We start from the raw sequence: 22,193 nt of genomic DNA, 5'->3' as shown, positions 1-22,193 counted from the left end.
CATAACTGTCTCATCAAGAGGAATCTCAACTATCTAGTTAAAAATTTTAAACCTTTAAAATTAGAAGTAAAATAAGGCAAAACCCAACAAATGAATGGCTATGGATTCAGTGATTAAATACATGCATTGCACTCAGTGATAGGTGAATATTAGCCCAGAAGCTCAGAATCCTGCTTAGAAGAGGGGACAAAATACCCATGGACGGAGTTACAGAGACAAAGTGTGAAGCAGAGGCTGAAGGAATGACCATCCAGAGACTGCCTCACCTGGGGATCCATCCCATAAACAACCACCAAACCCAGACACTGTGGCAGATGCCAATAAGAGCTTGCAGACAGGAGCCTGATAATGCTGTCTACTGTGAGGTTCTGCCAGTGCCTGACATATACAGAAGTGGATGCTCACAGCCATCCATTGGACGGAGCACAAGGTCCCCAAGGAAGGAGCTAGAGAAAGTACCCAAGGAGCTGAAGGGGTTTGCAGCCCCATAGGAGGAACAACAATATGAACTAACCAGTACCTCCAGAGCTCCCTGGGACTAAACCACCAACCAAAGTATACACATGTGGGACTCATGGCTCTAGCTGCATATGTAGCAGAGGATGGTCTAGTCAGTCATCAATGGCTCTTGGCCCTTGGTCCTGTGAAGGCTCTATGCCCAGTGTAGACTGCCAGGGCCAGGAAGTGGGAGTGGGTGGGTTGGAGAGCAGGGGGAGGGGGGGCATAGGGGGTTTTCGGAGAGAAAACTAGGAAAGGGGATAACATTTGAAATGTAAATAAAGAAAATATCTAATAAAAATGTGAACAAAAAAAAAAGAAAGAAAAGAAACGAAACCACCCCCCAACCCAGAACAATAGTTTCCCCCAGGAATCCCATCAGGGAAGAAGGGGAAAGGCTAAAGCCCTGGTTCCAGCCAGAGGAGGAACTTTCCTCCCAGGAAGAGTCTTCATGCAGTCTTGACATCTTATGGCGTCACCTTGTGAACAGATGAGATGGAGAGTAGTTAAGACTGCGATGAGTCAGTGATGGGTGGGAGAGGAGCGCAGGGGCACACTCTGAAGAAGACTGTTTCATTATGCATACATTTTGCCTCTTACTTAAACCTATACTTTATATCAGTACCCAAGATAGACTTGGGCTTCACTGGACCCTTTATTTGTTCTTTCCAATATGGCCATATTAAATTAATTCCTTTTCTTGTCATTAAAAAAAAAAATAAATGCGTGCATTGAGTACCTAGTTGCCTAGATACTATGGTAGATCCTTGGAGAGTCAGGGCTTCCTGTGATAGCTATTTTTGCTGCTCTCCTGGGCATTAACATGTAGGCATTACAGAGGAAATCATCTTGAGATGAGAGGATGCTGGGCTTGAATTCTAGCTCAGATTTTGGTGGCAGGGCGCTTGCATAGGTTTTGTAATTACTCCGAGTCTCGTTTGGAATATAAGGATGATGACAGTGCTACTCACTGAGTGGTGGTAAGGATCAAACAAGAAAGTAAGCATACAAATCTTAGTATAGAGCTTAACTCAGACTAAATAAAAGCCTAGATCAAACAGTTCCAGTTGCTGTATCCACCCCATGTGTACCATGAGAGGGAAGGAGAGAGTCCATGGAAGCAGAATGCATATCATCATCAACATAAAGTAGAAATCCCAATCCCACGAGAATACTTGGGGTATTTGAGATTTAAAATTCTATAACAAAATAAGCATTGCATCATTCAGTTCCTACTGAATACTGATTTTTCATTTGTGTTCCAGGTGATTTGCATGGGAACCTGGATGATCTTATGCTCATTTTCTATAAGGTAAATGCTTGTTTTCCTGTGCTTTTGTAGAGTGAGGGCAGTCCTAGAGCAGATAACAATATTAGTTTTGTTGTATGCATGTCTACACACACAAATATAAATGCAACATGACAGTTTTTTTTTATCTTAGAAGCTCAAAGATTTGTAGAAACACATATTTTAGTTTTCCGTGCATCTCATAAGATTTGTTTTTCAAAAATGTAATTAGATTCTTTGTTCAACACTGAGGCTATCTGTATATCAGTTAGAATGTGTGCATGCCTGTCTTTAATGTGTCATAAAGGTTGAGATGGCACAGGATGAGGAGGAATGTAGTCTGTTTTATTTTGCTTTGTTCTATAATGAGTTTCCCCTTTTATCACACACTAATTGGGTGTGAGGGGAGCGATGTCTACCTTTAGTAAATGAGCAGCTCTGAGCTCAGTTACTCTGCTGGTGTTCCATCTTTTGCACAAAACTGCAGCACGGCCGGCCCAGACTTGATCTGTATCTCTTTGGCTGGACTCATTGTTGTCTCGGAGCCAACAGTTGCTACCTGAATGCTTGCGTGTAGAATGATGGTATCTAGAAAACAGATCCTGGGGCCCTAGCACTGTCACTTAAGACTGGTCTTTTACATGTCTCCTTTTGATTAATGATTTTTGCTATCATCCTCAAGGCTAGCAAAATTAACCACAATTTGTTTTCCAGCTTCCATATTATCTTGGACTTCCACTCCATACATTGTCTTATGGATAAAGTGATGTAATTATCCAAGAGCATTTTGTTTTGTTTTATTTTTCGAGACAGGGTTTCTCTGTGTAGCCCTGGCTGTCCTGGAACTCACTCTGTAGACCAGGCTGGCCTCAAACTTAGAAATCTGCCTGCCTCTGCCTCCCAAGTGCTGGGGTTAAAGGCATGCGCCACCACTGTCCAGCATATTTTTATTTTTAATATTTATTTTTTATTTTAAAAATTTCATCTAATATATTCTGATGATATTATTTCCCCTCCCCCAATGTCTTCAAGATCCTCTCCATGTCTCTTTACCAACCCATCTTCAAGCTCTCTCTCTCTCTCTCTCTCTCTCTCTCTCTCTCTCTCTCTCTCTCATTCACTAGCATTTTAAGGATCTACATTATGACAGAAATGCAAGGTTTTGTTTCATTTATCCATAATGGCAACTTGGAAGAAAATGGCATAGGCCAAGCTAGAAGTAAGCCAATGGACCTGGCACTCTGGAGAGGGTTTGGATGACATTCCAGGTAGCTTAAGCAAGGTCCAGAGCTAGAGCTAGGGAATGTGTTTGGAGGAAGTAGGAAGCTCCCCAGGCAGTTGGTTGGTATAGGGATTCCAGACTAGCCTTACTGGTAGGATGCTGAGGGAGTTAGTAAAGAGAACTTCTGGAGTCATAGGAGTCAAGCTAGGGAAGGAAGGAAGAGAAGCCAGTATGGGAAGAATGGATGGATTGAAGGATTAGAATGTGCACTAGGGTCAGGGAGTGCTGGAAGGGCCTTAGGGAGCAGGAGGGGTAGAAAAATGCAGGTGAAATTGTCCCAGGTGATATAAGAGTCTGAGGTGGCATCCAGAAGGCAAGATACAAGGATAAGTAAAAGAATATCAGCAACAGGGATGGCAAGTACCAGGAAAATATATGTGTTGAATGAATTGACTCTTGGACCTAGAGCTAAGGAGCTGAGGAAGACGGTCCTGGGTCTGAAAGGAGTCAGGCAAAGCATCAGATTTTCCACTACCCTGCCCCTGAAGTATTTTTCCTTGCAGGAATAGATTATTTTCTTCCACAGTAGTGATACTGGAGTCAGCAGTCACCAGCATCCTTAAAGGAGGTTCACATTTGTGGAGAGAATTCTTTCTGGATGAGGTTAAGTAGAAGGAGTTTATTTATCATGACATGGGGATGCCTTTGGCCAAGTTGGAAAGGTGGGAAAGAGGAAGCGTGGAATGCTTAAATGAGTCTCAAGTTGTCCATGTGAGAAATATTTGTCTGGCTTACCACACTACTTCATATTAAATGTTCAAAATTCCAGTCCTGCAATTGCTTGACAGGTAGCATCTGAGGATGGAATATGGACAGCAGTAACCAAAACAATCTGGCAAGTCTTTACCTAGAGACTTTGGAAAACACTTGAAAAGGAAAATGGCTGAACAATTTAGACGGGGATAGTGTCACTACATTCCAAGCTATTTAGAAAAAAGAAACTTTTTTTTTTTTTAGAAAATTGCAAATAAAAAGTTTAATTTCAGAATCCAAGTTTGTCATTTATAAATACACTAAAGCATAGTCCACGCAAATTCAGACTGAGCCTACATACAGTATTTCAACAAAACATTTTTTTCTGAAAGGTCAGAGGCAAATGAGTGATTTTTTTTCACGCATAATATTTAACTGATTTGAAATGAGAAAATGAAAACCTTTTTTTTTTTTAGAAAATTGCAAATAAAAAGTTTAATTTCAGAATCCAAGTTNGTCATTTATAAATACACTAAAGCATAGTCCACGCAAATTCAGACTGAGCCTACATACAGTATTTCAACAAAACATTTTTTTCTAAAAGGTCAGAGGCAAATGAGTGATTTTTTTCACCCATAATATTTAACTGATTTGAAATGAGAAAATGAAAAACTTTTTTTTTTTAGACATAAGCAAAAACTTTGGAGCCTGGTAAAGAGTCTGATAGCTGATACTTCATTTTGATATCCTTGGGATTCTATAATGTCCCAATGATGGTTGAGGCTTCCCTATCATAGGAAGAAAAAAAAATCTAAATGCCTAAGGCTTTTCTCATGACTGCAATAAACAAGCGCTTTCCCTGTCAACAAGCTACCTCCTCAAAGTAGGATCTGAGCTATATCTGGTCAAACTGTGAGGGGTCAGTGCATACTTCTTATGAGATAGCTTTATTGTATAGAGATGCAAAAAGTAAATCAGAGGCATGGAGATTTGATCAACAGGCCATCTGTTGTAAACGTGTCATATCATGCAAAAAAAGAAACGTTTTAAAGGAGGAGATAGTAAGGTATGATCAGAGAGTGAATCCCGGAGTAGAGAGAGCAGGACAGAGTATTCTGACACAGTTCTTTAATTGCATTGGCAAAGTGACATGGAACATATAAAACTGGAAGGTGCTAATGTAAAGACTGAACAGGAGGAGGTGGGTGGTAAGAAGCGTCATAAAAGGAACTAAAGGGGAAACTATAGCATTCAAATGGAAGCTAGAGACATCTCAAGAGGTCTCCAGTGACATTATTCAGGGCCCTGCAGTAAAAGAGAAGGAAGCTACTCAGGCATGGACTGGGGTGGAAGTGGGTAGGAGGGATATTTGAGAGTGGTGTGTAAAAGCAATGGGTTAGAATTTTACCCAACTCAGGATGAGACAGTAACACGCAGATTGGGCGTACAACAAATCATACACATGCCTGACTTAACAGGTGGAAAAGGGAAGGACCACCGAGGATGGCATGATTTTACCTTGAGAAACTGAAAAAGGAGATCTATGTACAACATAAGGGCTATATTAATACAAATGTGTTTATTGGCTGCTGAGTGAATTAGATACCTTCAGGGACAAACTCCTGTATGAATGAATTTCCAACGCGTCCTTTCCTTTCTGAAGCTAAACCCTTTGTGGCGAGTAAACTCCTCAGATGCATTCCTTCTTGCTATCTTTAGGATACAAGCTGAACATGCCCCAAAATGTCCTTATCCACCGTTTTAACCTTTTAAATGCGTGCTTTGTTACCCTGAGCTGAACATGCTCAAAAATGTGTCTACCTTTTTCCCTCTTAAGCTGGACATGCTCAGATATGTACTTTCTGATTGACTATTCCAGGAACATGTCCCCTGTAAAGAGTTTTCCTATATACAACTCATATGTTACTTTCTTTTGCTACAACATATTTTTATTTATTTACATTTCAAATGTTATCCCCTTTCTAGGTTTATCCTCTGCAACCCCCCTATCCCATCCCCCCTTACCCTGCTTCTATGAGGGGGCTCCCCGACTCACCCACCTACTCCCACCTCACTGCCCCAGCATTCCTCTACAATGGGGCATCAAGCCTTCATAGTACCAAGGGTCTCCCCTCCCACTGATGACAGATAAGGCCCCTTAAGCTCCTTCAGTCCTTTCCATAACTCCTCCATTGGGGTTTCTGTGCTCAGTCCAATGGTTGGCTGCAAGCATCCGCATCTGTATTGGTCAGGCACTGGCAGACCCTCTCAGGAGACAGCTAGATCAAGTTCCTGTCAGCAAGCACTTCTTGGCATCAGCAATAATGTCTGGGTTTGGTGTCTGTATGTGGGATGGATTCCCAGTTGGGACAGTCTCGGGATGGCCTTTCCTTCAGTCTCTGCTCCACTCTTTGTCCCTATATTTCCTTTAGACAGGAGCAATTTTGGGTTAAAATTTTGGAGATGGGTGGGTGGTCCCATCCCTCAACTGGAGGTCTATGCCTAACCTCTGGCTATGTTCTCTACAGGTTCTCCCTCCAGTTTGTGGGGTATTTCAGTTAATGTCATTCCTGCGGGGTCCTGGCATCTGGGACTTTCTGATTGCTATCCCCAGTACCCCATCCCCCATTGCTACACACCTCTATTCAATTTCCTGACCCTCTGTACAACTCCTCCATCTCCCTCCATACCTTGTTAGTTGTACCTCTAACCTCATCCCTAGGAAGGATAATAAAGGAGGAATATCCTGAGTATTAGGGAAGCCTGTACTTGAGGGCAGAGCCTGGATTATATAGCAAGAGCGCACGTGTGTGTGTGTGTGTGTGTGTGTGTGTGTGTGAGAGAGAGAGAGAGAGGGGGGGGGAGGAGGTGTGTGTGTGAGAGAGAGGTGTGTGTGTGAGTGACAGGTGCGTGTGTGTGTGTGTGTGTGAGAGAGAGAGAGAGACAGAGAGAGAGAGAGAGGTGTAAGAGAGAGGGAGAGAGAGGTGTGTGTATGTGTGTGAGTGAGAGAGAGGTGTGTGTGTATGTGTGTGTGAGAGAGAGAGGTATGTGAGAGAGGTATATGTGTGTGTGAGTGAGATGTGTGTGTGTGTGTGTGTGTGTGTGTGTGTGTGAGAGAGAGAGAGAGAGAGAGAGAGAGAGAGAGAGAGAGAGAGAGAGGTGATTTCAGCCCTTTCCTTGTGCCATTGCTGAAAATACTAATGATATTCATGATCTGCCCTCACTGCCTTATCATAGTTATTTTTGTTTTCCTTCTAAAAGTAAAGGTTATTTTGTATGTTGCATATATATAACACGATGTTACAGGATTCATACAAAGGCTGAGAAAGCAACCACCACAGAGATTCAAATCAACATACTCATCATCTCACAAGTTATAAGTATGCATATATATATATATATATATATATATATATATATATACACACACACATAGGCACTCACTACTAAAATTGACTCATTTAGCATGAATGCCACACACAGTAACTGAGCACAGTAGGTTCATAGCTTAGTAAACATAAAACAAAAAAGAAGCGTGACAAGAAACAAAAGTGAGAAAAGTCTTATTCTCTGTAGTAGGTAAGGGGGCACCAGAGTGGTTTTGTTCCCCAAGCAGCATCTTCTTCCTATGAAAGTCACATATGAAATACCCCACAAAGGGGAGGGAGAACCTGTTGAGACCATATCTAGAGGTTAGCTATTCTAACTGATGTAAGATGAAATCGCAGAGTTGTTTTGATTTCCATTTCTCTTATAACTAAGGATGTTGAGCATTTCTTTAAGTGCTTCTCACACATTTGACATTTTTCTGTTGAGAATTTTCTGTTTAGTTCTGCACACCATTTTAATTGGGTTATTTGTTGATGTCTAATTTTTTGAATTCTTTATTTATTTTGGATATCAGCCCTCTGTCGGGTATAGGGCTGATGAAGATCTTTTCCCAATTTGTAGGCTGTCTTTAATCCCATTGATAGTGTCCTTTGCCTTACAGAAAGCTTTTCAGTTTCATGGGGTCCCATTTATTAATTTTTGATCTTAGTGCCATTCAGGATGTTGTTTCTTGTACCAATACATTCAAAGCATTTCCTCCCTTTTTTCTTCTGTTAGATTTAGTATATCTGGTTTTATATTGAAGTCTTTAATTCACTTGAACTTCATAAATATGAATCTATTTGTATTCTTCTACACATAGACATCCAATTAGACCAGCAACATTTGTTGAAGATGCTTTCAATTTTTCCATTGTATAGTTTTGGCTTCTTCATAAAAAGTCAAGTGTCTGTAGGTGTGTAGATTTACTTCTGGGTCTTCTGTCCATTTTTATGCTAGTACCATGCAGGTATTTTGTATTACTATTGCTCTATAGTACAGCTTGAAACCAGGGGTGGTGATACCTCATAAAGATCTTTTATTGTACAGGATTATTTTAGCTATCCTAGGTTTTTGTTTTTTTCATATGAAGTTGAGTATTATTCTTTCAAAATCTGTAATGAATTGTGTTGGATTTTTTTATGGGGATTGCATTGAATCAGTAGATTGCCTTTGATAAGATTGCTGTTTTTACTGTGTTAATCTTACCAATCCATGAGCATGGGAAATCTTTCCATCTTCTGAAATCTTCAATTTCTTTCTTCAAAGATCTGAAGTTCTTATCAGACAGATCTTTTACTTGCTTGGGTAGAGTTACTCCAAGATATTTTGTATTATTTGTAGATATTGTGAAGGCTATTATTTCCCTAATTTCTTTCTCAGCCTGTTTATGTTTTGTATATAGGAGCGCTACTTTTTTTTTTCTTTGAGTTAATTTTGTATCCAACCACTTTGTTGAAGGTGCTTATCAGCTATAGGAGTTCTCTGGCAGGGTTTTGGGGTCACTTACATATACTCTCATATCATCTGCAAATATAAAATACTTTGACTTTTTCCTTTTCAATGGGTATCCCTTTGATATCCTTTAGTTGTCTTATTGCTGTACCTGAAACTGTATTGAATAGACATAGCGTGGACAGCCTTATCTTGTCCCTGACATTTTTGTGGAATTCATTTTAGTTTCTTCCCATTTAATTTGATGTTGGCTATCAGCCTGTTGTATGTCTACTTTATTGTGTTTAAGTATGTGTCTCATATCCCTGACCTCTTGAAGAACTTATCTTGAATGGGTATTGGATTTTGTCAAAGGCTTTTTCAGCATCTAATGAAATGATCAAATGGTTTTTTTCTTCTAGTTTGTTTATATGGTAGATTACATTAATGGATTTTCTTATGTTGAGCCATCCATGCATCCCTGGAATGAAACCTACTTAATTATGATGCTTTTGATGTATTCTTGGATTTAGTTTGTGAGGATTTTATTGAACATTTTTGCATCAATGCTCTTAAGGGAAATTGGTCTGAAATTCTCTTTCTTTGTTGAGTCTTTGTGTGATTTAGTTATCAGAATGACTGTGGCCTTGTAAAATGAATTTCGTAGAAGTTTATTTTGTAGAATAACTTGAGAAGTATTGGTATTAGTTCCTCTTTGAAAATGTAATAGAGTTCTCCACTAAACCATCTGTCCCTGAGCTTTTATGGTCGGGAGACTGTTAATGACTGCCTCTGTTTCCTTAGATGTTGTAGGTCTATTTAGATTGTTTACCTGATCTTGATTTATTTAGTTTAAATTTTCCAGTTTTGTGGAGTTCATGCTTGTGAAGTTAGACCTAATTATTCTTTGGATTTGTTTGGTGTCTGTTTTGTGTCCCCCATTTTCATTTCTGATTTTTAAAATTAGGATATTTTCTTCCTGTGCCTTTTAGTTTGGCTAAGGTTATATGTCTTATCTTGTTGATTTTCTCAAAGAACCAGCTCTTGGTTTTGTTGATTCTTTGTATCATTCTCTTTGTTTCTAATTGGTTGATTTCAGCCCTGAATTAGATTATTTCCTGCCTTGTACTGACCTCCAGTGTGCTTGCTTCTATATGGCCTAGAACTTTCAGGTGTGTTGTTAAGTTTGAGATCTCTCAGATTTCTTTATGAAGGCACAACTTAGTGCTATGAGCTTTTCTCTTAGCACTGCTTTCATTGTATCCCATAAGTTTGGGTATGCTGTGCCTTCATTTTCATTGAACTCTAGAAAGTCTTAAATTGAATTAATATTTTGCTCTCAATCAGTGAAGCAACAGTTCAGTGATTCACTTCAGCTCATGGACAAGAGCTATGAGTTGCATCATGTTGGTGTGAATCCTGATCTTCAAAGCTTGCTTAGAGCTAGCTTAGTAGTCATACTGTAAATTGTGCTTATTTGATTATTATGGTTTAAAGGAAACAAAATTTGAATTTGGGGGAGCGGTTTGGCCAGCTGTATCCTGTTAGAAATTTTTTTAAAAAAATTGAAAGCTAGATATGGTCAACACATGTCTTTTTTCCATTAACTAACTTATTTCTTCACTTTACATCCCAATCTAAGGTCTCCATCCCTCCTCTCCTCCCAGCCTCACCTTTATGAATCCCCCCATTATCTCCTCCCCTTCTCTTAGGAGCTCCTCCTTGAGTCCCACCACACCCTGGGACATTTAGTCCCAGCATGACTAAGCATCCCACTGAGGCCCAACCAGGCTGTCCAGGTAGGGAAAGGGGATACAATGGAAGGCCACAGACTCAGAGATAGTCTCTGTTCCAATTGTTAGGGAACCCACATGAAGACCAAGATGCACATCTGCTACAAATGTGGGAGGAGATGGCTAGGTCCAGCCCCTGCATGCTTTTTGTTTGGTGGATCAGTTTCTGTGAATCCCCATAGTCCAAGGTTGGTTGACTCTTTATAAGTCTTCTTATGGTGTCCTGGAACCTTCTGGGTTGCTCAATTCTATCCCCAATATTTATGTCTTAACTATGGCTATTTTTTTCTTCTCCATCAACCCTAAAACAAAACCAGAAGCACTGCCTTCACAAACTGTTCTTATTCACCTCTCAGTTGGCATTTTGGCATATGCTTTCTTCCTCATCAGTTCCTTTTTATAATAAGAGCAGGGCTATATGCTCAAGCTTGGCCCAGGCCAACCAAATCTGAGGGGCAGTAGCATCACTGATATGCCTAACTATTTTACTTTTCTTCTTCAAGTGGTAGGTTTGACTCAAGACTTGTTTTACAGTGCAGGGAATTGAACTTAGAGCCTCCCACATGTTAGGCAGGCACTCTACCACTGATCCTCAATCCTTTGTTTCATTTTTTTACAAGAACTTTGAGACAGGGTCTTGAGAAGTTGCTCAGGTGAGTAGTAGACTCATTCCAGAGCTCAGGCATCCACTGAACTTGTGATCTCAACCTTATCCCCTTGAGGAGAAGAATTACAGGGTCAAGACCTTTAGCATTGTAACTTATCATATGCAAAATGAATCTTTCTACTAGTTTGTTCACTTAATAAGCTTTTAATTTGATCTCTGTGTACTGAAGACATAAGCATCATATAAAAAACTAGAGCAACCTACAAAGATAAACTATGGAGATCATTTATTTCATATATATTTAACGTCAGCTATGAATGAGATAATATGCTAAAACTTGGCGATATGGTATGACTAAGAGGAAATTATTGCCCTGACAGATACAGTTTACTGGGATGTTTGATTTTAAAAGACAAGATGCCCTGGGATCAGCTCCTAGATCAGGGATGGAAGTGGGCAACACAATGAAGAAAACTGAGAGAAGATTGGAATTGGAAGTTTTAAGGGAACTTATTGGTGGGATACTAACTTCATTGAAGACTTCCTGGATGGAGTGGCTAGACTTTGTGTCTGAGACAAGATCTTGCTCTGAAGCCAAGTTTGACCTACAACTTGCAGCAATTCTCCTTCAATTTCCCAGTGCTGGCATTCCTGATGTGTGACATCATGCCTGATTTATTATTTTATCATGAGACAGCCTCACTATATAGCCAAGGCTAGCCTTTAACTCCAGATCTTCATCCTTTCACATTCTTGGCACTCCTGAGATTTCAAGCATGACTACCATGCCCTGGTTAAGGGATGGTAGTTTTGACAAACTTTTTAAGGATGTTTAATAATTTAATAAAGGCCTGAATCATGAAAGAACATCTTGAAGGGCAAGGGAGATTCGGTTACAAACTTTCCTGTGGTGTACTGCAATAAATTTGGGGTTTCAGAGCAATGATTGCTTTTGAGGAATTGTTGTTAGTCTTTCGTTTGATTAGTATTTGGCCATCTTTAATTTTAGTCATTTATTACATTAACTCTGAGATATTTTCAGCTCACTCAACCCCATCTGGCTTGGGAATTTTTTTCCCCTCTAGGTACCATACTCTTAACCACAACAGACCTTTGCTAAAAGGGCACCTCCACTTTATATGTCTTCAAATGTAATTTTATCATCAAGTGAAACAATTTACATATCATTAGTTAGGTCATGTTTTTAGATTTTATTTTCTGAAAAGGTTAATTCTAATCAGCCACTTTTGCTTAATTGGAGTGACCAATTTGAAATACTTCATTTAGAACCTCAGCCTTGCTAACACTACAAGAAATTTTCCTTCATTGAATGGAAAGCTTGAAATTGTAGATCAAGTATTAGTGAATGAGTTTGTTCAATTGGTGCTGAGAGTGGTGCTCCTGCAGCTGAAAAGGAGCTGGACATGGACACAAAGCCACTAATTAACTTTTAACCCTGTGGGTGTCATCCGGATGCTGTCTATTGGGATCTGAATTGTCTTGTTTTCCTTTTCTTCCTTGCTTCCCCTCATTGCCCCGCCTGAGCCCCTGCCCATAACTTTCCCACCGTGAAGGTAATCTAGTCCTGTATCCCCCATCACTTCACGCTGCCACTGGGATCTTCAGATCTTTGTGTCTGACATCTTCAAAACAGAGGTAGTAAAAATGAAACTTGTGACATTATGGAATTGAAGTCCAGAAGTTATTGTTTGATATTCCTTAGGAAAATGTTCAGATATGTTGAAATAAACTTCAGATGTCTATTATAAAATGCTTCAATAGGAACTAGGTCAGAATATAGGAAAATTCTCATTTTTTGTGTGTTTAGTCAATTCACTTTTTTTAAAAAAATAAAAAATGTATTTACTTAGAAACATTCAGAATGTCAACAAAATAGTCACACTTTTTTTTGCAATTAAAAAGTTAACAGAACAATAATTATCTTCATATAAGCTGCATCAGAGACAACTGAAGATGAAAAAACCCAAAAATAAAACCAAAAGAAAAAAACCCACAAAAACCAAACTACTGTCCCCATATATAACTAATTTATGCTGTGCACCAAAAAGAACCTGCTTTAAATTTCCATGCCAATTNACAACCCCCAGACTGTACCAGGCAAGGTTAGTGGCTATTGAAAATACCACCAGGACAGGGCTATCTAAAGACACATTTGGTAGTGTGTTAACTATACAAAAAAGGACATTGTACAGTTTAAAAACAAATCTTACACAGCCTTACATTTCGATTTTTTTTTTCTTTAAAAGGAGTGAGTTGTGTAAAGGGTAACACATTATAGACCATAAAAAATCTGTGTTAGAACCAACTTATTCCTCATCATCATGTTCTTCTTCATCTTCATCTTCCTCTTCTTCCTCTTCTTCCCCCTCCTCTTCATCCTCCAATCCCTTGCAGACCTTTGGAGTGCTTTTCAGAATTGTGGTTACTCTGGGGTTTCTATAATTTTTGGCTTAATATCCATGTCACAAACGATGTGTTACTTATTAACTGCAGTGTAAATCTAAGTTTTCTGGAGCTGAGTGAAGAATTTTTGCTCCTTTGAAAGGAACTGAGAGAAATCTCAGTAGCAGGAGCCTAAAGAGCCTAGAGACTCATGTCACAAGAAACTTAGTTGCCTTATTATTTAAAGACTAAAATGTGTTCTAACTTAGATTATGCAAAGTAATTTGACTAATCCTAAACCAGCAAGACAGATATATATCCAAATAAACCTTGTGTGGATTTGAAGTCATTGCCTTGAAAGACTTAACGCTAAGAGGAGGTCAGTATACATTTACGATTTCTTTTTTTTTTAATTGTGGGGGTGGGGTGAGGAAGTGGTTGCATGTCTGCATATGTATGTGTGTGGTGCATGCATGCATGTGTATGCACTCCTGCTGGCATATATGGAGGCTAGAGGCTGAAATTAGTGTCTGTCTTTATGACTTTGCACATGGTATTTTGAGACAAGGTCTTAAAAAGAATCTGATGCTTACTATTTCCCTGTCTCTGTCTCCTATTGTCTTGTCTCTGTCTCCTAGTGTGGTGGTAGCATACTGTTACCACCACACCAATCTAGAGTGGGTGTTTGAGGATTTGAACTCAGGTCCTCATGCTTGCCTAATAACTACCTTACTCACAGAGCCTTCTCCTCAGCCCTCATGGGAAACCCGAATCTTTGATTTTTTTCATTGATCCACTGTTTATCAGGACTCCAGCTGTTAATTTCTAAGAATCTTAATTCATGGAGCAAGATTTTTCTAGTAATATTTTATTATTTATTCCAAAGCTTATTGGATTATGATATAAGAAAAATGTCCTATAAGGTATTTTTCAGTTTGAATGTATTAAAGATTTCTTGTGGGCCAAGTGTAAAGTCAATTTTCACAAAGTTTGCATGGACATCTGAAAATTAATTAAATTGTATTTGTAAAAACTTCCTTATATTTATTAAAATTTTTATTAAAGGATAGATATATAAAATATACTTATATAGAGAGAAAAACACTTATACACATAAAATTATTTAAATCTTTTTAAGGTATGAAAAGAGCTGGCTCACTCTTCCTTCCTAAACTCATGAGCCTCTCCACATGGCTGGCTGAGCATCCTCATGACAATAGCAGTTAGTTTCCCCCAAAGTGAGTAATCTAAGAGAAAATACTCGGAAGCTGCCGTATCTTCTATGACTTAAGTCTTTAAAGTTTCACATAATCACTTTTACTTTTATTTCTGTTTACTAGAAGCTGGTTGTTAAGTTATCTCACTCAGGGGGAAGAAAATTAGACTTTACTTTTTAAAAAGGAGTGTCAAGAATTTATGGAGGTTATTTTTAAGCAATAATTCAACATGTATATTCACCACTTTTTTTTTTTTTTTTTTTTTTTTTGGTTTTTCGAGACAGGGTTTCTCTGTATAGCCCAGGCTGTCCTGGAACTCCCTTTGTAGACCAGGCTGGCCTCTAACTCAGAAATCCTCCTGCCTCTGCCTCCCGAGTGCTGGGATCAAAGGAGTGCGCCACCACGCCCGGCTATTGACCACTTTTATAGGTTATTTTTTGTCTTTTTTTTCTTTTCAGAGCTGAGGAGCAAACTTGCTAGGCAAGCACTCTACCTCTGAGCTAAATCCCCAACCCCTACTTTTATTTTTTAAAGACCTATGTATTTGTTTTATGTAAGAACACTGTCTTCAGACACACCAGAAGAGGGCCATCTTGGGTTGCGGGGAATTGAACTCAGGTCCTCTGGAAGAGCAGTCAGTGCTCTTAACTTCTGAGTCATCTCTCTAGCCCCACCCACCCACCTACTCTCGCCTCCCTGCCCTGGCATTCCCCTACACCGGGATATCAAGCCTTCACAGGACCAAGGGCCTCTCCTTGATCTGGTTTCTTATAGAACCTAGGACTACCAGCCTGGGGATGGCACTACCCACAATGGGCTAGGTCCTCTCCTACTGATCACTAAGAAAATACCCCTACAGGCTTGCCTATAGACTAATCTCATGGAAGCATTTTCTCTTCTCTCCTTGAGTCAAGTTGGCATAAATCTAGGTAGCACACCATAGTTCCCATTTATTCAGTAAATCATCAATTTCTTATGCTATTTACTTACTTACTTACTTACTTACTTACTTACTTACTTACTTACTTACTTACTTACTTACCAGGCCAGGTCTCATATAGCTTAGGCCATCTTTGAACTTTCTGTATAGCTGAGGATGACTTTGAATATCTGATTCTCCTGTTTCCATGTCTCAAGTGCTGAAATTTCAGGTGACTGCCATCCTGCTCAGCTTTATGTAGTGCTGGGGGTTCATGAATGCTAAGCTAGCAGTCTACATTCCCAGCTCTATTTTTCAGACCAGGAACTTTACTAATTTCTGTATATTTAATCTAAATAATATATAGTATTTGTAATCTTAAACAATTTTCTCTTCTGTTTCTGGAATTCTTGCTTAGTGCTTAAATGTGATCTTGACAATGTCATATCGATTCATGTATAGCGATCTATTTGAAGGACAACTGTTCACAGTTGGATTCTTTCCTTGTAGTCTTTCGTTGGCTTGAAGATGTTTAAATTGTTAGTTGTAACTTGGCTGGAGGAGTTTGCTGGGTGCTTTCCTTTGTGAAACATATACAAGCACATTGAACCCAGTGGCTTTGTATTTTCGAGTTGTTTGTTCCCTGCATCTCAAACTGTGTTTCATGTATATGTATCCATGCTCATGGCTTTTGTGCTACTAAACCACTACATATTTTTCTTCTAGTGTGAAGAACTTTTGAACCCTTACATATCTGCAATATTTTCCTGCTATTCTTAGATATTAATGATGTCTTTGTTGGTATAGAATTCTTGTCACATGGTCCCTTTTTCTCTTTAATTTATAGATTTTATTCTACCATCTTCTGCCTTTCTCTACTTCAAATGATAAGTGTAATACTAGGCTGATTCTTTCTCTCCCCCACCCCCACCTCTTTTTGGCATAGTCTAAGACCTATAATGGGTAATGGAATTTCTGCTCTATTATGCTTCTCAATCATGAGCTCTTTCAAACATCAAACTGAAAATTCATTTTAAAAATGTATCTGGTGGTAGAGAGATGGCTCAGTGGTTAAGAGCACTGGCTGCTCTTCTAGAGGTTCTGAGTTCAGTACTCAGCAACCACATGGTGGCTCACAACCATCTGTAATGGGATCAGATGCCCTCTTCTGGTGTGTCTGAGTACTCACATAAGTAAATAAATAAACCTTTAAAAATAAATAAGTAAAAATATTTTAATTGTATGTGTGTGAGAGTGTGGATATCTATGAAGGCCAGAAGAAGGCATTGGATTCTCTGGTTCAGGAGTTACATGTTGTTGTGAGCCATCCCATGTGGGTGCTGGCTCCTCTACAACAGTGACAAGCTCTCTTAACCACCAAGCCATCTCTCCAGCGCTTGAAGTCTTTTAGCCATTGAAAATACCTTTCAGTATTATTTTAATTATTTCTTTTCTGTGACCATGGAATGCCTAATATTAGCATATTAGTTTTCTTAGTTTCATTTTGATCTCTCCCTCCCTTCCGCCCTCCCTCCCTCCCTCAAACCCTCCCTATCTTCCTTTCTCCTCCCTTCCTTCCTACCCCCTATCTTTCTTCCTTTTCTTTCTTTTTTATTTTCCTTCATTCCTTTGTCCTTTCTTTCTTTCTTTCTTTCTTTCTTTCTTTCTTTCTTTCTTTCTTTCTTTCTTTTCTTTTCTTTTCTTTTCTTTTCTTTTCTATTTATTTTTGTGGTTCTTTTGAGACAGGGTTTTTCTGTGTAGCCCTGGCTGTCCTGGAACTCACTCTGTAGACCAGACTGGCCTCGAACTCAGAAATCCACCTGACTCTGCCTCCCAAGTGCTGGGATTAAAGGTGTGTGCCATGACCACCCAACTCTTTTAGTTTCTTGATGGGGCCTCATGTGTATCTGTGTGTGTATCTTGTGTATTTCTCAGTGTGTGTGTGTGTGTGTGTGTGTGTGTGTGTGTGTGTGCTTATTCTGTTGAACCTAGATGCCCTTAAAGGCCAGAGATGTCAGATCCCCCTGAAGCTAGATTTGCAAGTGGTTGTCAGCCACCAGATGTGGGTGCTGAGACCAGGATTTGGATCCCTGAAACAAAAGTACTTATTCTTTTAATTGCCTTTATTGAAGACAACTTTTTCATACAATTTATTTTTATCATAGTTTCCCCTTCCTCATCTCCTAGAGCCTCCCAACCTCCTAACCCACCCAACTCTATGCCTTTTCTCTATCTCTTTAGAAAACAAACACAAAAAAAGAAAAAGGAAACTAGAAGAAAAAAGAAAAAGCATGAGAAACCCACACATACACATACACATTCACATGCACATGCACATGCACATGCACATGCACATGCACACGCACACGCACACACACACACACACACACACAGAAAATATACCAAAGGGGGGAGAAAAACCCTTAAAAGCACAAAATCAGAAATCATAATATGCAAGAAGAAAAACCAATAAGGTAAAAATTGCCCTAACAAAGCAATATGAGACAAAAAAAATCTAGAAAAATCACTGAGTTGGTTTTATACTGGCCATCTACTGCTGGGGCCTGGGGTCCACACTTAAGTGTGGTTTATACTCAGTGTCTTAGTGGAGTTTCTATTGCTAAGACATAACACCATGACCAAAAATCAAGTTGGAGAGAAAAGGGATTTATTTGGCTTATACTTCCAGATCATAGTCCGTCATTGGAGAAAGTCTGGACAGAAACTCAACCAGGGTTAGAACCTGGAAGCAGAAGATGATGCAGAGGCACGGAGAGGTGCTTCTATCTGGATGACTCTCTGTTGCTTGTTCAGCCTGCTTTCTTGTAGAACCCAGGATCACCAGCCCAGGAATGGCACCATGGGCTGGCCCTTCCCCATCAATCGCTAATTTGGAAAATGCCTTACAATTGGATCTCATGGAAAAAAAATTCTCAAGTGATGCTCCTTCCTCTCTGATGACTGTGTCAAATTGACACACAAAACCATCCAGTCTACCCAGTGACATTCCATTGGAGAAAATGAATTTTGCCAAGCGGGGATAGCTTCTTGGTTATGGATGGGAGCTTATGTCCACTTCCCCATCTCAGAGAATGCCATCAAGCTTGGGCATGGACAGGCCCTGGCACGCTGCCATGGACTCTGTGAGTTTATGTGTGCATTTGTCCTGTTAGGTTAGAAGGCTATGTTTCCTTGTGTCCTTCATCCCCTCTGACTCTTACAATACTTCTTCCTCCTCTTCTGCAGGGTTCCCTGAGCCCTAGGAGAGGGGTTTGAGGAAGACATCCCATTTAGCAGAGTATTTCAAGGTCTCACTCTCTGCACACTGTCAGTTGTTGGTCTTCATTATTCAGTATTTTTTAACTGCTGAGCCCATCTCTCCAGCCCTTCCCGTGATAAAAAACAAAAACAAAAACAAAAAACTCTTTATTTTGTCCACATACCTTCGCACATTTTTCCTAGTAAGGTGCAACATTCCATAAACCCCATCAGGTACTGCCTTCTCTGTGAGGCAATCCTTAAGTCATGGGTTCCTTCTTTCCCTTCAGGCTTAGTCCTTCCATGTCCTTGTCTCAGGACTCTCAGCTGCTAATTCCTTAGCTTCTTTCAGAGTCTGTACATCTTCTTAGAGTCTGCTGGTCCTCTCAGCTATTTATTCCAAGCATCTCAAGGCTGGGAAAAGAAAGAATTTAAGAGGCACAAAACCTTCTCTCTTCTGTACAAACGTACAGAAGACGATGACTATAGCTTATATTTCTGTAACAGTTTCTACCATATAAGTCCTATTAAGAGAATGTAAGTAATGTAATCTTAAAGTTAGAAGTAACATGGAGGTCATGATGTAATGAATGTCTTTATTTGTGTTTATGGTTTGCATGGAATTTATGTACATAGAATGTTCAGTTCCCAAATATTGCATGGTAATTAAGGAGGGTATCATTCCCATTTTGCAGATGGAAAAAAAGGTTAACTTTCTCAGCAATAACTATAGTATACCTGGAGCTGGACTGTGATGTTAATCATATGTTTACAATATGTCACTGCTTCATTTCCCTGCTTACCTTCAGAATATGTTACATTGTGGAAATGATTTTTGGAATTCCTAAGTCATATGTTGTAACCTGTATTTTTTAAAAACTTTTTATACTGAAATGTGTGATTTAAAATGCTAACTACAAAGGAGTAAGTTTTTGTTACATAGTTTGCAATCGACAAAAGAAGAATTTGAAAATAGTTTGAAACATTAAACTAATTGGAATATGTGTATTCTTTCCTGAAGATAGACATTTCACACAGAAAGTATATATTTTGACATGACTTTTCTCTTTGTAAAAGATTTCAGAATATTTGGCTATATCTTGCTATGAAGTAGAAATGCACTTGGCTAATAATTCCTTATCAACTATGACACTGAGATATATAACCATGCCATACATACTTGTTTGTTTTATAGTTTTATAATGAGGGACTAAACAAGTTAATAGCTATTTTAAAAACTAGGGTTTTTCCCTGGTCTGTTTCTTTTCATACAAATACTGTTTTTATAAGTATCCCCTTAATAATAAATAAATAAATAAATACATACATACATACATACATACATACATACATAATACATACTCAAGAGTAATACTCAAAATAGCTGATATATGATATGGCCCAGTCATCAGTAAGTCAGAATATGTAGTGGGTAGATGTACCACATGTGGTTATACCTGTCCATCGGTATGCCTATAGCACTGTACCCTTGCCTGAGTTCTTACATGTCCATTATCACAAGTGACCTGAAAAGGGATATATTGTCATTTTGCAAATTGAAAGAATGAAGTTTAGTATAGGACCTTTGAATGAAAATTCTTGGACCGGTAAATTTTTGTTTTTTGATTTTCTTGTTTTTGTTTTTGTTTTTTTAATTTGTGTGGAGGTCTCCCTGTTTTCAGAGACAAGGACAGCATGGGACTATGCTTTTTTTGGTAGTAATATTGTGTGTTTCTTTCTTACTGGATTGTTTTCATACAATATGTTCTGATCAGTTTCCCCACTCCCAAGAGGGTACCTACTTTTGGTGGGACAAATTCTAGCTTCTTTCGGAGAAAACTCAGGGTACGTGATGAGTAGAGTAAACGATTCCCATCCCCTGTGAAATCTCCCTGTCCCAGGCTCATTCTTTGGTCCCAGGCCCCTTGCAGGTATATGCCCTGGAAGAAGTTCAAGCCAGTAGGCAGATTCGTCCCAGTGGAAAAATGAATTGGCCTCTTTTCTGTTTCAGCAGGAACAAACACATAACCTTACTTGAAATGGATATTCTTTTCATGACTTGCTTTCTCCCCTCCCCCTCCACAGAATGGCCTGCCTTCAGAGAGCAATCCATATGTTTTTAATGGTGACTTTGTAGATCGAGGAAAAAATTCCATGGAGATTCTAATGATCCTGCTTGTTTGTTTTCTTGTCTACCCCGCTGACCTGCACCTCAATAGAGGGAACCATGAAGACTTTATGATGAACCTGAGGTAACAGGGATTTTAGACTTCCTCTTTCATTCTTACTCTGAAATTGCTGCTGCGTTGAGTTTACAGTGGACAGTTGTAGGTGAAGCTGTCTAGAAGGATAAGATGAATCATAAGGAAAATCTCCAAGTCCTCACCCTTCTTCATTAACCCCAATCTTTTAGCTAAGTTTCAGCTGCTTTGAAGCTCTCCTCTGACTCCCAGTTGTGTGTTTCCTCCTCCTCTTTATCATGTTCTTTTTTTCTGTCATGCCCGCCCTTTGCAGTCCAAATGGCATGCTGGGTAGGCATGTTAGTTCAGGTTTGTAGGCATGGTTTGAAGCAGACTTAGACAGGACTTTCTGTTGCTTCTCTTGGCTTGCTACAAATCTATCTCAGAAGCTGGCACATTTTACATTGGTATGTGTATTTTCTGTGTCCTGGTAATTGCTGCTAGCCTAGCTGTTCATAAACATTTTTGAGAACTGCTGTAACATAGTATTTGAACTATGTGACTCACTGGAGATTTGAGGGATAATGACTGATTAAATGGTTTAAGAATTCTGTCTGAAAGACACAGTGGGTAATAAATGTTCCCTTCTTTTTCTTTTCTTTTTATGGAAAAGAGAATTCAGTTTGTTCTAGAAAATAGAGGTTATGTAATGTCTCATGCGTTGGGTCCTAAGCTTTTAGGTGCTGTGATAAAAGCTCAGCAGATCACTTTTTTCTTCTGAGCAGTCTCAACACCTGACTCAAGTACAGAGTTTCAGTTCTAATTCTCAAGGTGTAAAAGCAAAATGCAAAACCAAACCAAACCAAACCAAACAAAAAACAAAACCTATGAAGAACAAGAATCTACAAGTATTATCAGAAATCTATTCCTGAGTGTTCTAAGGAAGGTTGAGCAAGTGATGGAGAGCAAGCCAGTAAACAGTGATCTTCCATATCCTGCATCCAGGTTTCCAGTTCTCATCATGATGCACTGTGATTGGGGCATGGAAGTTGAAAAACAAACCTCTCCAAGTTGCCTTTGGTCATGGTGGTTTATAACAGCAAGAGAGAGCCAACTAAGACAGTGCTTGGTAGGGTTGGAGATGTAAAGGATGGTTGAGTGTTGTGAAGAAATATGCACATGTATCTAAGGATAAGAATATCATTAGAGAGCAGACTGCTGAGGAGGGACCCGGGGCTGGTCCCAGTCGTCC

General features: G+C 39.3%; 1 protein-coding gene across 1 annotated transcript in view; it reads left to right on the top strand.

Annotated features, from left to right (window-relative positions):
- Ppef1 (protein phosphatase with EF-hand domain 1) overlaps positions 1-22,193 on the top strand; it is a 95,124-nt gene that overhangs the window by 46,310 nt on the left and 26,621 nt on the right. The window contains exons 6-7 of the mRNA XM_021188454.1: positions 1,764-1,810; positions 20,847-21,013. Of these exons, the coding sequence (XP_021044113.1) occupies positions 1,764-1,810; positions 20,847-21,013 (214 nt within the window). The remainder of the gene's footprint in view (positions 1-1,763; positions 1,811-20,846; positions 21,014-22,193) is intronic.

Source organism: Mus pahari, chromosome X (assembly GCF_900095145.1).
Source record: "Mus pahari chromosome X, PAHARI_EIJ_v1.1, whole genome shotgun sequence".
NCBI lineage: Eukaryota > Metazoa > Chordata > Mammalia > Rodentia > Muridae > Mus > Mus pahari.
Note: the sequence above shows the minus strand (reverse complement) of the source record. Positions and strands in the feature narration are given on the sequence as shown.